The sequence below is a fragment of the Hyperoodon ampullatus genome (assembly GCF_949752795.1).
Source record: "Hyperoodon ampullatus genome assembly, chromosome: 2".
Classification (NCBI taxonomy): Eukaryota; Metazoa; Chordata; class Mammalia; order Artiodactyla; family Ziphiidae; genus Hyperoodon; species Hyperoodon ampullatus.
In genome coordinates, this window is record NC_136915.1 from 143,289,054 (window position 1) to 143,305,721 (window position 16,668).

The following is a 16,668-nucleotide window of genomic DNA, read 5'->3' on the forward strand; positions in this document are numbered from 1 at the left end:
AGCCTAGAATGATTCCCGACATACAATAAGGTTTTCCGTAGATGTGTGTGAAATGAATGAATGACTCCAAAGTGCCTAGCAATGCCTGGCACGTAGGAAGTGCTCAGTAAATATTACTTAATATCTTTCTTCAAATCACATCCACCTTCAATCCATCAACAGACCATGTCAGCTGTATCTTCAGAATACATTCGGAATTTGATTACTTCTCACTGGCTTCCCTGCCAGCATCCCAGTCCAAGTCCCCTCACTGCTCACCTGGACACCTGCAGGAGTGAGCTAACTCGATTCCTGGCTCCACTCCTGCCAGCCTACAGTTGGCCCTCTAACTCCACTCTGGAGCTGCAATGATCGTCTTAAAATATAGAGGATGCCCTGTCACTCCCCTGTTCCAAGTCCTCCAACGTGTCCCCATTACACTCAGTATCATAATCAAGATCTTTTCATAGTTTAAAAGTCTCCACATGGTCTCGTGCTTGATGTTCTCCTGAAACCTCATCTCCCATGCCCACCTTTCCCCTCATTCACACTGGCTATTGCTCAGGTCTCCTCACAGCCTTGGCTATTCTGCTGGAATGTTCTTTCATAGGGCTCCCTCTGACACGTTATGTAGATGTCAGCTTAATTGTCACCTCCTCAGAGAGGACTTCCCGGATTTCCTGTCTAAAGGGTCCCACATACTCCCAGCCCCCGACTCAGGCCCCTGTCCTGAGCATTTAGCACAGATTTTGGGGTCACTGTGGCTGTCTTGTCCATTGGTGCCTTGAAAAGTACGGTCTAGTCTAGTGGGTGTTGCTTCCATCCTGCGAAGCAGTGAGCTGGAGGCCACACCGAGGATCCTGACACTTTTTCTCCCCATGCTTGGCCAGGTCCTGCAGATCTGCCCCAAGGACATGAGAGCCGACATCTGCGTGCACCTGAACCGCAAGGTGTTCAAGGAGCACCCGGCCTTCCGGCTGGCCAGTGACGGCTGTCTGCGGGCACTGGCCATGGAGTTCCAGACGGTGCACTGCGCCCCAGGGGACCTCATCTACCATGCGGGAGAGAGTGTTGACAGCCTCTGCTTTGTGGTCTCCGGCTCCCTGGAGGTGATCCAGGATGACGAGGTGGTAGCCATTCTAGGTAGGTATTGCCTTTGCTGGATGGAAACCTGCTGGTACCTGGGGCTGGTTTAGCTACTGCCTTCAACCAGAAATGGCTCCACAGGGCAGGACCAATGGTTGACATCCATACATCTATCCAGCAAATATCTGAGTGCCTGTCTCGTACCAGGCAGTGTTTGAAGCACTTGGGATGTTTCAATGAAATAAATGGATTTTGTCCTACAGGAGCTCTACTGGGGGGAGGTGAACAAATTAGCAGACATTTGTATACAGTGGAAGGGACATGTAACCCGGGATTCCGGTATTGGGGATGGCTTCCTGGAAGAAATGACATCTAAGTTGAAACCTAAAAAATGAATATGAGTTAACATGGTGAAGGGAAGGGACAAAGGAGTATTCTAAGCAGAGGGGAAATCATGTGTGAAATCACCACAGAGAGAGAGAGAGAGAGAAGTCATGATTCATTTGTACAAGTGTGCATACTCAGTGTGGCTGGAACACGCAGGGTAAGGAGGGGTGTGGTGAGAGATGAGTCTGGGAAGGGAGCTCTGAGCACTAGACAAATCATGGCAGGCTCTGGAAGCCAGGTTAAGGGACTTGGATTTTATTTTGGGGAAGCCAATGAAGGGTTTAAAGCAAGGGAGACCCACGATCAGATTTGTACTTTAGAAAGATAATTGTAGTTGCAGAGTTAATTGAAGGGGGAAGGCCGGGGTAGGGAGATGAGCCTGGAGACCTGTTATCTAGGGGTAAGTTGGTGGAGCCCCGAACTAATATTTGTGGTGGGCAGAGGGAGAGAAGCAAATGGAATTGACATATTGAAGAAGTGGAATCAACAGCACCTGATGATGTTTTGGCTGTGGGAGGAGAGGACTGCAAGATCTCTCACTTGGAAGCTTGGGAGGCGGTGTGCCAGGCACTGTAATAGGGAATGTGAGGAGAGGAGGAATGACATGGGGGAACATGTGGGTATTTGGTATTTGAGCATCAGTGGCCTTTGAGAGATTCATCTGGTTGCCTGAGGCAGCTGCAGAACAGCTCTTTAGTGGGGGCATGTTTACGTCTCTGAGGGAGCAAGCCCTCATAATAATACCCATCATTTATGGTCATCTATTCTGTATCAGGCATTTTACATACAGCTTCTCAGTTCATCTTTACAGTAACTCTATGAAGTAGTTTTATTATCCCCATTTTGTAGATGAGACACTGACAGCTCAGAGAGGTTGAGGAACTTTACCAAGTCTTCATAGCTGATGAGGTCCATGGAGCCAGCATCCTGGGGTCCCTCTGACTCCAGAACCTCTGCCCTGATCTATTTAGTATTACTTCATTCCCAGTGTTAGTATGTAGTTTGCTGGCCCATTCAATTGCCAGACACTGCTAGACATTGTGGGCTTCTTTTTTTTTTTTTTTTTAATCTTTGGGTGTGCTTTCTTAGGAAACTGAGGCAGGGAGATATTGTTAAACTGAAGTTAGACTTGAGATTCAAGCCAAGTATCAAGACATAGTATAGATGGTGTTTTTTTCCTAAAGCCTAAACTTTGTTTCTGCTTGATTTGAGAGTATATGATATGCAGCCTCTTTTCTCCCCTGACCCTGAGCCAGCTTTCCCTCCTGATTATATTCTACTCAGGTTAAACCAAGGATGATTTGTATTCCTTCAGTGTGTGCTGGCAGATGGTGGGAGGGAGACTGGGATAGAGATTCAGTGGGGGATGGAGGCTGAAACTGTTTGTCGAAAGAAGTTTTGGATTCCTAGTGTCCACTGAACTCTACAGACAGGATTATTATTCTGTTCCTTGCCTTTCTCATCCACAGAGACATGAGATTTGACTGTGTGTGAGGAACAGCACACAGTAAGGGTAAAGCCATTGCTTTAGTATCACTGCAGGGAAAGGATACTTATCTCTACCTTTGATACTAATCAGTGTCCCCAGTAAAGAGGACTTTCCTTTAGTAATAGCTCTCTCAGGACATTTGCCTGGCTGGGAAGAAGAGTCCCTAGTGACTAGTGGGCTTTCCTTTGAATTTGAATTTGATCCTTTGGTGTAGGGCATCTTTCACCCATTCCCTTCACTGATAGCTCATCATATGCCTTTCCAAGGAGTCTAGCCTCAGACCAGTGCCATCTCCCTTACATATTCACGCTCAGGCCTTCCTTATCGACACCTCACCATGCCCCCCCCCACCCCAAGCTAAACAGCTGCACTATTAGGGGTTGGGTTTGGACACCTAGGCATGGAGGTAGGAAGAGCTGCAAGAGGGTGAGGAAGGCAAATGATTACTTCCCAGCCCCGTCTCATTTCTCCTCAGCCTGGGCTTCTTGTGGGGAAGCAACCAGGGCTTGGTTCAATTTTGATTTATTTGGTCAATTGACTACTTCTCCAAGTCCAGCCCTCCGCCTCGGGCCCTCCTGGGCCTCCTGCCAGCTCTAGCCAGCAGCGTGGATGGGGCCTCTGAAATAGCTCAGCAGCTTCAGATTCAAAGTGGTTGCTGCCCTCAAGCTGTCCAGACTTGAAAAAGCAGGTATCCGCAGGAGCCAGATTGGGTCCAGAAAGTAGGTCCAAGCTTGACATCCTAAAGAATCTTTGACATTTCAAGAGGCTCTTATTCTTTAAAAGGATAACACAGGTCCTTTGAATGAACTTGACCTCTGGGCCAAGAGGTGTAAGAGAGTCCAAGCTCTTTTTCCCTTGGAAACTTCAGAGTTTTGTTGTTGTTCTCCTCTAATTAGAGTACCTTCTGCTCAATGAACTGAATTCAGTTTGTTCTTGTAGAGAGGGTTTAAGCATCCAGTAGCTATTAGAACTAGATCTTTAGTGTCCTTTGATGCCTTTCAGTTCAATCCAACTGAAATTTATTGAGGCAACTGTCACAGAGGTGGGGATGCATCAGTGGATCTAACATGAGCCCAGCCTTCAAGGAGCTGCTGCAAGGAGCTCCTCAAGGAGGAGACTAACATTATTTAAAAGGCACCAGTCACACTGCTTGGCAACTATTACCATAGAGAGAATACAGGTGCTTCTAGAAGGTTATAGGACATGTAACTATTGAGCAGCTACTGCACCCAGTGCTCCAATGAGAATAGCCAGGGAATCCTTAGTTACCATAAAACAGGAGGCTTTTGGAAAAAGCCCAGAACTCATCCATCTCATTCCTTTGGTCTCTAGTCTCTTGTTATCAGTTCACTCATTTACACTCTGCTCATTTGTTTCCTCCTGCCAGTTCTAACATTCCACCCCCATTCTCTGTTTAATTTTAGCACAGGCTCCAAAAATGAGGGAAAGGGTCAGGACTCATAACTGAGTATGTTTAGTATGTGTTAAAAATAAAATGCTTTCTAATAAAAGTTTTCTAGAAAAGTGTTTTTCAAACGTTCTTGACCCAATGTATATTGTATTATGAACTAATAAACACATGTGCACATGCACAATTATATATAAAGCTCAGCACTTAACTCTTGCTGCATGAAATGCAACCTCGTGTTTTCTACTAGATTCTATTCACTTTCATTTAAAAAGAAATTGACTGTCATGACCCACTAAATTACTTACTTGACCTGCTCTCAGCCCGCAGTTTAAAAACGTGGTCCCACAAACACAGACGATCTCTCTCCTGGATTGAAAACCATGCTGTCCCCTGAGGACAGAGAATATACTAGATGATCTCATGTGTTCTCCTTTCCCTCTGAGGTTCTCTGCCTGATTTTTGAGGTGATACCCTCCTAATCTCCTTTTGGAATTCTCTTAGAAATCACTTCGTGGCTTCTCTAATTTAGTTTCTTGGCTCTTTGAAATAAATTCAAGCCTTTAGCCTGTGCATTTTATTCATTAGGTTTTTTTGAAGTAATCTTCTTCTAGTTTTTCATAGATACCAGGATAAAAAGTCACAGGTCCTCATTCTCTCCCTGCCCCTGTGGTACTCTTAGCATCTGCAAGTAAGTTGTTATCTCAGTTCTGTGTTAGTTGACCAATGTAAATGAGGGATGAGCTTTCATCAGGGCTCAGCTTGAGTGTGATCCATCTCTCTGTGTTTCCATCTTATAAGTGCAGTGTTTAAATACTCCTGTTTCACTGTGATTTAGAATCCCTGTAGTAACTTTTATGGGTTTTGCATTTTAATACCTAATTTATATTTTAATCTCAGATCATCTTGTATCTTTTTGTTTTCTTTTGGTTCATCGTCTTCGGTGAGACAGACGTTTTTGTTGCCAGGCTACACTGAGCAGTGGAAAGAGCCCTGGACCTGGGACTGGAGATTTAACTGTAACCCCAGTTCTGCACTAATTCCCTGCAGGAGTTGCCACTAATTGGTTAAGTCTCCAAGGCCTCCTGTGGTTCTGCTAAGACCATCACACTGCATCCATTGCATGTTTACTCATCTGTCGCCTATGAGCTGAGGTCCTTTGGTTTCATATCTCTGGCATGGCCCAGCACATGGAAGGTACGGGGAGCTGTTTGCTGAATTGAGCTGAATTGAATTGAAAGGCAGAGGCTGGGCTGTGAAGGGCCCCATGGTCCAGAATAAGGGGCTGGACTTTATCTTGGGGGGGATGAGGGGCCCAGAGAGGGTTTTAAACATGGGAGTGACATGAAGATTTGGGTTCCACAAATATAGAGGCATGGAGGCTAACAGGGAGGCTCAGGTGAGAAATCATGAGGGCCTGAGTGAGGTGGTGGAAGGGAGATGGGGAAGAAGAGCCAGAGAGAGCGGGAGAGGGGGAACCTCCAGGATATGGAGCTGAGAACCCTGAAGGGCAGCATGGGACGTGGGCTGGAGAGGCAGATCTGGGCTAACCTGTTGATGTTTCTAAATGTGAGCCTGAGGAACTAGGTAGTGGGAAACCGCCAAGGGTGGTGAGTAAAGTGTGACACTGTTAGAGCTGTGATTTGCAAAAATTAACGAATTTGACATAGAGATAAGGAGACCAGTAGGTGACTGCAGCTTATAGTAAGGATGAAAGGTGTTATGGTGTGGGCAGGAGAAACCGAGACAGGAGTCGGGCTGCCAAATAAAACACAGATATCCAGTTAAATTTGAATTTCATATAAACAAAGAATAGTTTTTAGCTGAAGTATTTCCTAAATATTGATGGGGTATGTGTATGCTAAAATGTACCCATTTATCTGAAATTCAGATTTAACTGGGTGACCTGTATTTGCTGAATCTGGCATGGAAGGGTCAGGTGGCTGAGACATTCTGGGAGGAGAGTCTGAAAGGTTGTAAATAATAGGATGTGGGGAGCAGATACAGGGAGGTGAGAGGGGACTGACCCCCGGTGGGTGGAGAGATGGAGGCACCGGCAACAGAAGAAGCCAGTCAGGAGGAAGAGGTGGTGAGAGGGAAAGGTGATGAGCTCGGTTTGACTTGTTGTGTTTAAAGGCCAGTGGGGTATCCAAGTGGAGTGTTTAACAGCTACTCAGAAAGGCAGGTCTGGAACTGGGAAAAGAAGCCAGGGCTCAAGACAGAGATTTAGGATTCAGAGGAAAGAATAGGAACTTGGGGAGAAAAAATAGGTGCAGAGTTAATAGAGCTTTCTAAAGGAAATTCTCATAACTTTAGAGCCCAGAGAGAGGGGACTGGTTAAGTCAAAAATATGGTAAATCAAGGCAGTTGTTATGATGATGGTATAAGAAGTTTGATTGGAATGCAAAATGTTTCAAATATAATGTTAAGTGGAGAAAAAAGCAGAATATATAACTATATATGCAGTAACTCTAACTACATAAAAATGCATATGAGTGGAAGAAAGATGGAAAGTGTACCAACACGTTAACTGAAGCTTTCTGCATGGTGGTCTTAAGATCCAATATTTTCTACTTTTCAATATATTTCATTTATTTTATATAATGCACATATATCCTTTTATAAGCAAAAGGGGAAAAATCAAGTCAATTTTGAATTCTTATCTGTAGCCATCCTGGAAAATTATCACCTGCTTTCAGTGGAAGATTTGTGATCTGTTCACTTAGTGGAGAGACATTTGGCTAATTTAATTTTATCTAACTGCAGTTGTGAGGAACAGAAGGAGAATTATCATGATGTTTCCAAGCCACTGCTTGAATGTAACCATTTATGTGTGGGCCCCCCTTCAGATAGCTATGCCAACATTGTTTCCTCAGACTCAGTATAGTCTCCACGAAGAAGGCTGGTGACCCATGTTGGGGTGAAATTTTAATTCCTTTAAGGAGAGCATTTGTATCATAGGGTAATTTCTAACATCCATCATTTTTATTTCTTCTTTTTAAATAGGTCCATAAATTTTCAGCTCAGCATTAAGCTGGATCAGAGTGAATTACGGAGTTTTTCTGAGCAGGTCAGCAAATTCCTTCTGGGGTCAGGCTGACAATGTAGCCACCTGAGGACACCAAGGTTCTTGCACTTGGACTGGGGGCCAGTCCTGTCCTCAAAGTCATCCATCCTAAGTCATTCATAGTCTTTCAAATCCTGTCCCACCTTACATTATTCCACTCAGACCCATCTTTTCATTGATCTGTTGATTAGTTCATTCCATAAAAATGCCAGGTGTAGTGCTGGGTCTTGGAGATACAACAGTGAACCAAACATACAGTCCTGGCATAGAACTAACAGTCTCACCAGGGAAACAGACAAGTGAATATACAGTTTCATGTATAAAATAGAGTGCCAAGAGTTGTAATAAGTACGAACAGGATGCTATGGGAACTTATAAGACAGGCATCTAATTCAGCCCAGCCAGAAGAAATCAAGGAAGGCTTCCTGACAGAGGTGGCATCTGAGCTGAGACTTCCATGATGAACTGAATTTCACCAGGTGCGTGGGAGTGGGGTGTGCTGAGCATAGGGGATTAAAGAGAGAGAGTTCCCTGGCAGAGGGGCAGCATCTGCAAAGACTTTAAAAGAGAAGAGTCACAAAATCGCATTTGTGTTTAGAAAGATCATCCTGGATACTGTGAAGAGAATGGATAGCAGGCAGGGAGACCAGTGAGGAGGGTGCTGAGAGATGAGAGAGGCCTGAACTGACTTAACAGCAGTGGGAATGGAGAAAAGTAGACAGATCCAAGAGATATCTGATAAATAAAATTATCAGAGCTTGGTCATTTATTGAATATGGAGACAAGCAAGAGAGTGGAGTCTGCAATGACTTGGACAACTTTCACAGGGGAGAGAAACACTGGAGGATGGGCAGGTTTCCCTGGGAGCAGGACCAGTTCCAGTTTTGAATCTGTGGATTTGAGCTAAGTTCAGGTATCCAGTGGGAGGTTCTACGGACTCGGAAGAGAGATCGAAGCTCGAGGTATAAACCTGGGGATCATTGTGATCCAGGTGACAATTGAAGCTAAGGGAGAGGCTGAGAAAACTTGAGGAGAGAGAGGAGGGTAAGAAGCAACAAGGTCTAGAGCAGAGCCCCAAGGAATACCAGTTAATATAGGACACATGTAGGACTCCGAGGTGGACCGCCATCAGAGGGGGAGAGACCAGGAGAGTGGGATGTCACAGAAGCCAAGGAGGGGCAGAAAAGGCCATTCTCAAATGCTACAGAACCACATTTCAGTGACTAGAAGATGCCATGGATGATAAGACACACCAGTATTCCATGGCCCACTGAGAAACAATGCTGCCAATTAAACTGTGACATATCATTGACTGTAAGGCATCTTCTGACGTCAGAGCTTTAATATGTTGAAGACTAAAAACTATCTTTTAGGCTGTTATCAGGAAAAGAGTTATTGACCATGGGTGAGCATAATGTTGAGTATAGGGTCAGAAGCAAGATTAGAGGAGCTTGAGAAATGAAGAGAGTGGGAGTTGGGTTCAGGGGTGCTTCATAATTTCCATACATCTCTCCCAGAGTTCTGAACCAAGAGAGATAATAAGTAAGATGGGTACCAGTCAAAATATCAACTTTTATTTTTGTGATAAAGCTAATGTCGGAGAATATGCATTATATTTGCATCCAAGAAGGCTTCCCAATATTAAGCCCCAGGATTAGACCCACCCTTGTGTTGCTGACCAGCACAAGCCTACCCCTGTGAGGGTCTCTCCTGTATCTTTGGTGGCAAGAGGGACAGAGAGAACAAGCTCCTGGCAAGCAGATCCCAAGGAGAGCAAAGGGGCTGGCCTGCACACGTGCAGGGTCTCCTCCCAAACTTATTAATCAGATGAGAGCACGAGGGAGGCCAGGAGTGTGGTGCACCTGAAGCTGTCTTCTGGGCAGGAAACATCAGGAATAGGAACAAATCATTCCCCCCTTGATAGTCAGAGCATGGAGGCAATGTAAATAACAATGCCAAGAAATTGAGCCCTGAAAGAAAAGAGAACATAGCCCAAACCAACTCTCTTCATTCCTGACCATCTAGCTTTCCCCCTGCTGCTTGAAGGGATTATCCATCTTTTTCATGTATCTGAATTCTCTTGCCTCACCGTAGAAGGCTAGCTCCGTTCCCTTTTTCTCTATGAAATCTCTCTAGTTCTGCCTAGACTAGCCTCCCACATATCTTGGTATTACATTTTGGTTTGTTTTAACTTCACTGTTACATACATGTAGGTTTTGTCTCATTTTGTAAGCCCCTTGAACATAGAGATGATGTCCTATCTTTTTGTTCTATCTCCCTTAATTGCTGGAACACTGCCTGATCCATAATAGGTCAGGCCAAATTGCTGAACTGGTTTGAATTGTGTGCAGAAGGCTGGTGAGACGTAACCCCACCTTTGGGAACTCCCAATCTCATAGCTGCCTGGGAGAATCAGAGGCAGTTCACATCTCACCTGGTGTATGACGTTACAGATTCTTGTGTGGGTTTCATTAACCAGGTATGTGGCTGAACCACAGCATGGTCCCATCCCTAATACAGAGATGGTTTGCAGAAGAGCAGAACAATTGTTCTCCTTTGTACCAACTTCAAAAGAAAACAAATGGGGCTTCCCTTGTGGCGCAGTGGTTGAGAGTCCGCCTGCCGATGCAGCGGACATGGGTTCGTGCCCCGGTCCGGGAAGATCCCACATGCCACGGAGCGGCTGGGCCCGTGAGCCATGGCCGCTGAGCCTGCGCGTCCGGAGCCTGTGCTCCGCAACGGGAGAGGCCACAGCAGTGAGAGGCCCATGTACCGCCAAAAAAAAAAAAAAAAAAAAAAAGAAAACAAATGTTTCTTGAACATCTCTGAACTCTCCTACAAAGCCTAACATGAGACCAAACCTTTCTAGAAGGAGACGCCCCTCTGAGAAGTGGGGTGAACTGCACACCTGTCCCTGGAGCCATGCCTCCTGAGCATCTCCAGTCCCTGCTTTCTCTGTCAACAAAAAAAATTCAGTAAAACATGTTGGCTCAGCACCTGACATCACAACACAATCCGATACGATCTGGCACTTAAAGCTAAGGCTTTATTCCTAGTAGTAGATCTTCATGGCTTGGATGGGAAGGCAAATGGATGAGATTTCCACCATGTCTGTCTGTCTTTGATGTACATTCTCATGTCTCTAAACTGCAGCAGATGAAGCAGAGGCCACAGACTGCTAGCAGCATTTTTTTTTCCAGTAAGAACAAGAAGGGCTTGGTGGTTTCACTACAGATAAGAGGAGGCAAAATTTACGAGGTGTCAGAACTCTGCTTAGCTACTGTCCCCCATGGTCTCAGATAATGCAAGGGAAATGTCCATAAGCGCATGTGGGAGAGTTAACTATTCCAAAATTAGCTTGAAAGCCTGGACTTTATCACCTTTGGGGTGAGGTACATGGAGGATGCCTGAAGCGGGGTCCCTGGCCAGTGCCTGGCCTCATGCACAGGGACCCCTCAGCAGATCCTGGCCCCCTGTCCATAGTCAGGGCTGGTGTGGGAGGTGGGTGGGTACCACCAAGGTGTTTAACTTAAGTCGTTGGAGCTTTTGCTCTGAATGTGCTGCCAGAATGTGCCTCCATCGTCACGTCCATCTAGTCCTTCAGAGGTGCGGAAGCCCATGCTTTTTCCTGGAGCAGGTGAAGAAAGAAGATGTGTGTATACCTGTCCCCACAGAACCCAACACACTGTACTGCCCCAGTGGACCATGGACTCCTGAATTGGCTAGGATGTGGATTCAGCTGCTCCGGCAAAAACCTGAAATAATAGAGGCTTACACAAGACAGAAACTTGTTTTTCTCTCGTGGAGCCAACTGTCCAGGTATAGAGGGCTGGTGTGGCGACTTCATGGTGTCAGGCACCCAACCTCCTTCTAGCCTGTTGCTTCATCCTAACGAGGTTGTCCCCTTGGCTTCCTGGTCCAAGAGGGCTCACATCTTGTTCCAGCCAGGAGGAAGCGAGGAGAGGGGAAGGGCAGGGCATGACCCTAGAGGTGGCACACATACTTCTGCACCCCTCCCCCCCTTTTTTTAAGCACATTCTCTGCATTCAAAGACCTTATTCTTTTTTTTAAATTATTAATTAATTTATTTATTTTTGCTGTGTTGGGTCTTCGTTTCTGTGCGAGGGCTTTCTCTAGTTGTGGCAAGTGGGGGCTACTCTTCATCGCGGTGCATGGGCCTCTCACTATCGCGGCCTCTCTTGTTGGGGAGCACAGGATCCAGACGCGCAGGCTCAGTACTTGTGGCTCACGGGCCTAGTTGCTCCGCGGCATGTGGGATCCTCCCAGACCAGGGCTCGAACCCGTGTCCCCTGCATTAGCAGGCAGATTCTCAACCACTGCGCCACCAGGGAAGCCCCCACCCCTCCCCTTTACCAGAGCTCAGACAAATGGCCACATTTAGCTGTAGTGCAGTCTTTCTTCTGGTCATCTTTGTGCCCAGCTATAAGGCATGGGTTTTATTTCCATAAGAGGAGAGAATGGTTCTGGGGAACATGTGGATTCCTAGGCCATGGCTCCTTAAGGTCAAGGCTGTCCCTCATTTATCCTCTTTCCCATCACCTAGCATGGTGCCCACCCCAGGTAGGGCTCCCTAAATGTTGACTGAAGAGGAGGCTGCTTAAGAGAGGAGATGCAGAAGACAACCCACTGGGAGCATTTCGTGGCCTCTCCCAATGTGGAGGCTGCATGGCAGTGGGGGAAAAGCCCATGGGTCACGGACAATCATTTAAACCTCTCTGGAGCTCTCTCTTCTCTTTCAAACGGGGCTGATGATCCCTGTGGAATTTGCTTCACACGGCTGTTATAGAGGACTCTTCTTTTATTGTGGCTATTATTTTTTGAGCACCTACTCTGTTCCAAGCACAGTGCTAAGTGCTTTGTTCACATTATTTCATGTAAGCCTTAAAACAGCCCTGCGAGGCAGGTATTATTACCCACATTTTCTAGCTGAGTGAATTGAGACTGGGAGAGGTTAGGAAGGTGCCTAGTGCCTTTGCTTTATTTATGCATCCAACAACCATTGAACGCCAGCTGTGTGCCCAAGACCCTGCTGGGGACCCGGCAATGACAGGGATGAGGAGTGTTTGCAGAGTGCAGGGGCACACGTAATGGGGAGCTGCTCTGGTCAAGGGTCAGGGAGGAGGTGTGGGTGTAGTTCGAGGCATGAGAAGGAGTTATCCAGACCAAGGAGCAGGGCAGAATGTCTGAGGCTGTGCTGAGACGGCCCAGAGGTGAGCCGGGAGCCGGACTTGGAGGAAGTCTGAGAACCCACTGTGACTAGAGGCAGAGAGTGAGGGGGAGGGGCTGGCAAGGGGCTGCTCCAGCACCCAGCAAGGCAGACCTGAGCTTGAAGCCAGTGTTGAGAGAGTGGATGATAAAGTACTTGGAAAATGTGCTGGGGGAAGTACCAGGGAGGAGGAGATTTGGGCAAGTTCTCTTTGTGTCTTAGACATGATTCTGAGGACCCAGGAGAGGACCTGGATTTCACATGCCTGGTGTCTATCCTGAATCCAGGAGGTCTGAGAACTCTCCCTGTCCTCATCCTCATCCTCCTGAACTATCCAGTTCAGTGGGTGTGCACAGTCTGCTCAGGACTTGCCTGGAGGGATTAATCCAGCTTCTTTGTTATGTCCCATAAACAGAATTATCCCAAGGGCCAGGAGAGAGAATGGCTCTCCCTCAGAGCCTCTCTCGACTATGCCAGGATCTCTACAGCCACATGTCACCGTCCTGATGCAGTGAGTGACAAGGCCCCTCTAGTCTCGAGATGGCTTGAGGGAAGAGGACTTCCTGATGCCCCAGAGAGGAGGAATAAAGGCACTAGGGATGGCCCTCACTGCCGCCTATATTCCTGGAACCTCTCTCAGCACCCTGAGTGGAGCTCCTAACAGCGTTGGTATCACATGCTCACTGTAGAGTCTGGAAGGTGCTTAGATGAGTTTGCAGCTGAATGAGGAGACCAGGCATTTTCGTCAAAGGATTACAAAATATACTGTCCACGTCATCCCTGCAGGCAAGTGAAGGAGCAGATAATCCAAAACCTGGAGAACCCAGAGGCTTCCGAATGGCTTTCAGTCCTGTTAAAGAGATATATCCTGTGCCTCAGGACCTTTGCACGTGCTGTTCCCTCTCCCTGGCATCATCTCTGTGCTATGTTTTTATGCTGGTTCACTGGGACTCATCCTTTAGGTCTCAGCTCAGACGCCACATCTTCCTGGAAGCCTGAGCTTGAGCCAGATACCCCTCCTGTACTCTCCGCATCATAGCCCCTAACATGTTAGAATCACCTGAGTCTCTCTCAACTCCACTGCATCTGTCATCCCACTGCTATACCTCAGCACCCAGGACAGTGCCTGCCAAGAATTGCATGAATAACCAAATTAGTTATTTCTCAGTGGTGTGGGCCTAGAAATGGCTGATGATTTTAGCAGCATATGATGACTTTAACTGCAGAATTATGTTTCGCTTAGTACAGGATACCACTGTGAGTGGTCTTTATAAGAGGACATGATAGGGAATAGTGAAGAGAAGCAGCTGGAATTTTACTTTTGCTCTGACCCCTCTGGTCCGCCAAGCTCACTCACAGCCAGTCTTTTAAAAATGGGGCTTTTTCTGGAGTGTTCTAAACTCGGTTGTCCATTTCTGCAACTCTTTAATATTCAGTAGGCTGTGGATCTTCTCAGGTCCCTGAGTCCCAGCACCTCTTGAATTGTCCCCAATCACCCCTCTTAACTCTCCCAACCCCCAACTCCCATCTTCCTTCCCAATTCAGCCTCTGCAAGTGGCTGTTCCAGCCTCTGCCCTTGATGACACCAAATTGTCTACAGGGTGTTTGTTTCCTCCTGAGCTGGACTCCTTGCAGAGATCTCCCCTCCCTCTCTCCTGGTGCCACCTTAGCCCTGTGTCCCAAATCCCACCTCTGTTTTGTGAATGTTCCTCAGCCCCACGTTTGTACCCCAGAGGGCTGTTTATGTCTATGGCAAAAGTGGAGGCTCAGTAAAGAAAGCTGCATATAATTGGGGGTGGGAGGGGAGGAGGATTAATTATCACAGGGATGTTTGCTTGGAGTTTTAATGAGACTGCCTTTTCCTTTATTCCCCCTCCCTTTTTTTCTTTTTCTTTTCCCCCCAGCTCAGAATATCCACTTAGAATGCCTTTTAGAATCTTAGAACCTTAGGTTTTAACATTCTGCACCCAGCACCTCAGTGTAATAAATAAATCAATAAGCTGGGGGTCTCAAGAAGTTTGATTGCCGAGTGCATTGGGGTACCTTTTGTTCTTCGGCAAATGATCATTTCACACTAGGGAACAAGAGATGAATGTGGTTATAGAGTTTGTCCTGGCCTCCAATTTGTAACCCTGACCTGGGAAGTCATTATTCCAGCGATGTGTGTAACTTACAAGCAGCCTGCCAAATGCTCTATGTCCTTCCCTTTGACAGTTTTCCCAAGTTGTATGTGTCATAACCTTATTTCTCATTTGCCAGAATAGTCTTGGGTTTGTTTTGAATCTGACAGGTCCTCTGACACCACATTCTTAAATCTCACTAACAGGTCATTTATACCAAAAAGGCTGCCTTGACAGGAAGAAAGATTGTATGATTTTCAATTTGGGTTGAAAATCAAATGCAAGCTATGACAACACTGAGACTTCCTAGACCCTACAAGTTAATCATGATTATCTTACCTTGAAATACCTTTTGTAGTAGGAACTCGTCTCCATTTATTGTTTCTGTCAAAACCTTTGATTGGAATACTCTTCACAATGGGAATATTGTCATTTCTAAAGATGATTTATTTCCTGGAGTGTTTCAAACACAATATGTTTGCCCTTTGTTGTATGCAGTAGATATGCTCCTGAAGAGTTGTTTATAAACTGAATTTTTACAAATAAACTCATATGTTAAATGCACATGAGGGGCTATTATTTTACTTTATGGGTTCTTTTATAATTAGAAAGACTACTCTTAATTCATTTGAGAATGTTCACATATTGGGCTTTGTTTAAATGAAGTAATATTTTTTCTGATTACAAAATATTACACTTTAATTGAGTAAAAGCATAAATAAGGAAAATCACAATTTGTAAATCCACCTCCCCATCCGCAGGTAATACAGTTAATATTTTGATGTATTTTCATTGAGTCTTTTTTTATGTCCATTCTTATGACATGGGAACATAATGACTACATTGCTAACTGACCCACATTTCCCCACTTCATGTCTTCAAAAATTTTCCCTCATATTTTTTTCTGTAGCTTTTTTTGAACTTTATTTATTTTTTTATACAGCAGGTTCTTATTAGTCATCCATTTTATACATGTCAATCCCAATCTCCCAATTCATCACACTACCATCCCCCACCCCCCACCACTTTCCCCCCTTGGTGTCTATACGTTTGTTCTCTACATCTGTGTCTCAATTTCTGCCCTGAAAACCGGTTCATCAGTACTATTTTTCTAGGTTCCACATATATACGTTACGTTAATATACAATATTTGTTTTTCTCTTTCTGACTTACTTCACTCTGTATGACAGTCTCTAGATCCATCCAAGTCTCTACAAATGACCCAATTTATTCCTTTTTATGGCTGAGTAATATTCCATTTTATATATATGTACCACATCTTCTTTATCCATTTGTCTGTTGATGGGCATTTAGGTTGCTTCCATGACCTGGCTATTGTAAATAGTGCTGCAATGAACATTGGGGTGCATGTGTCTTTTTAAATTACGGTATTCTCTAGGTATATGCCCAGTAGTGGGATTGCTGGGTCATATAGTAGTTCTATTTTTAGTTTTTTAAGGAACCTCCATACTGTTCTCCATAGTGGCTGTAGCAACTTACATTCCCAGCAACAGTGCAAGAGGGTTCCCTTTTCTCCACACCCTCTCCAGCATTTGTTGTTTGTAGATTTTCTGATAATGCCCATTCTAACTGGAGTGAGGTGATGCCTCAATGTAGTTTTGATTTGCATTTCTCTAATAATTAGTGATGTTGAGCAGCTTTTCATGTGCTTCTTGGCCATCTGTATGTCTTCTTTGGAGAAATGTCTATTTAGGTCTTCTGCCCATTTTTGGATTGGGTTTTTTTTTTTTTTAATATTGAGCTGCATGAGCTGTTTATATATTTTGGAAATTAATCCTTTGTCAGCTGATTCGTTTGCAAATATTTTCTCCCATTCTGAGGGTTGTCTTTTCGTCTTGTTTATAGTTTCCTTTGCTGCACAAAAGCTTTTAAGCTTCATTAGGT

General features: G+C 45.3%; 1 protein-coding gene across 2 annotated transcripts in view; it reads left to right on the forward strand.

Annotated features, from left to right (window-relative positions):
• Nucleotides 1-16,668, forward strand: part of KCNH1 (potassium voltage-gated channel subfamily H member 1) — a gene marked incomplete at both ends in the record, with an annotated part of 423,177 nt that overhangs the window by 309,061 nt on the left and 97,448 nt on the right. For both annotated transcript variants that reach the window (XM_079697019.1, XM_079697020.1), the window contains one exon: nt 870-1,122. In XM_079697019.1, coding sequence (XP_079553145.1) covers nt 870-1,122 — 253 coding nt within the window. The remainder of the gene's footprint in view (nt 1-869; nt 1,123-16,668) is intronic.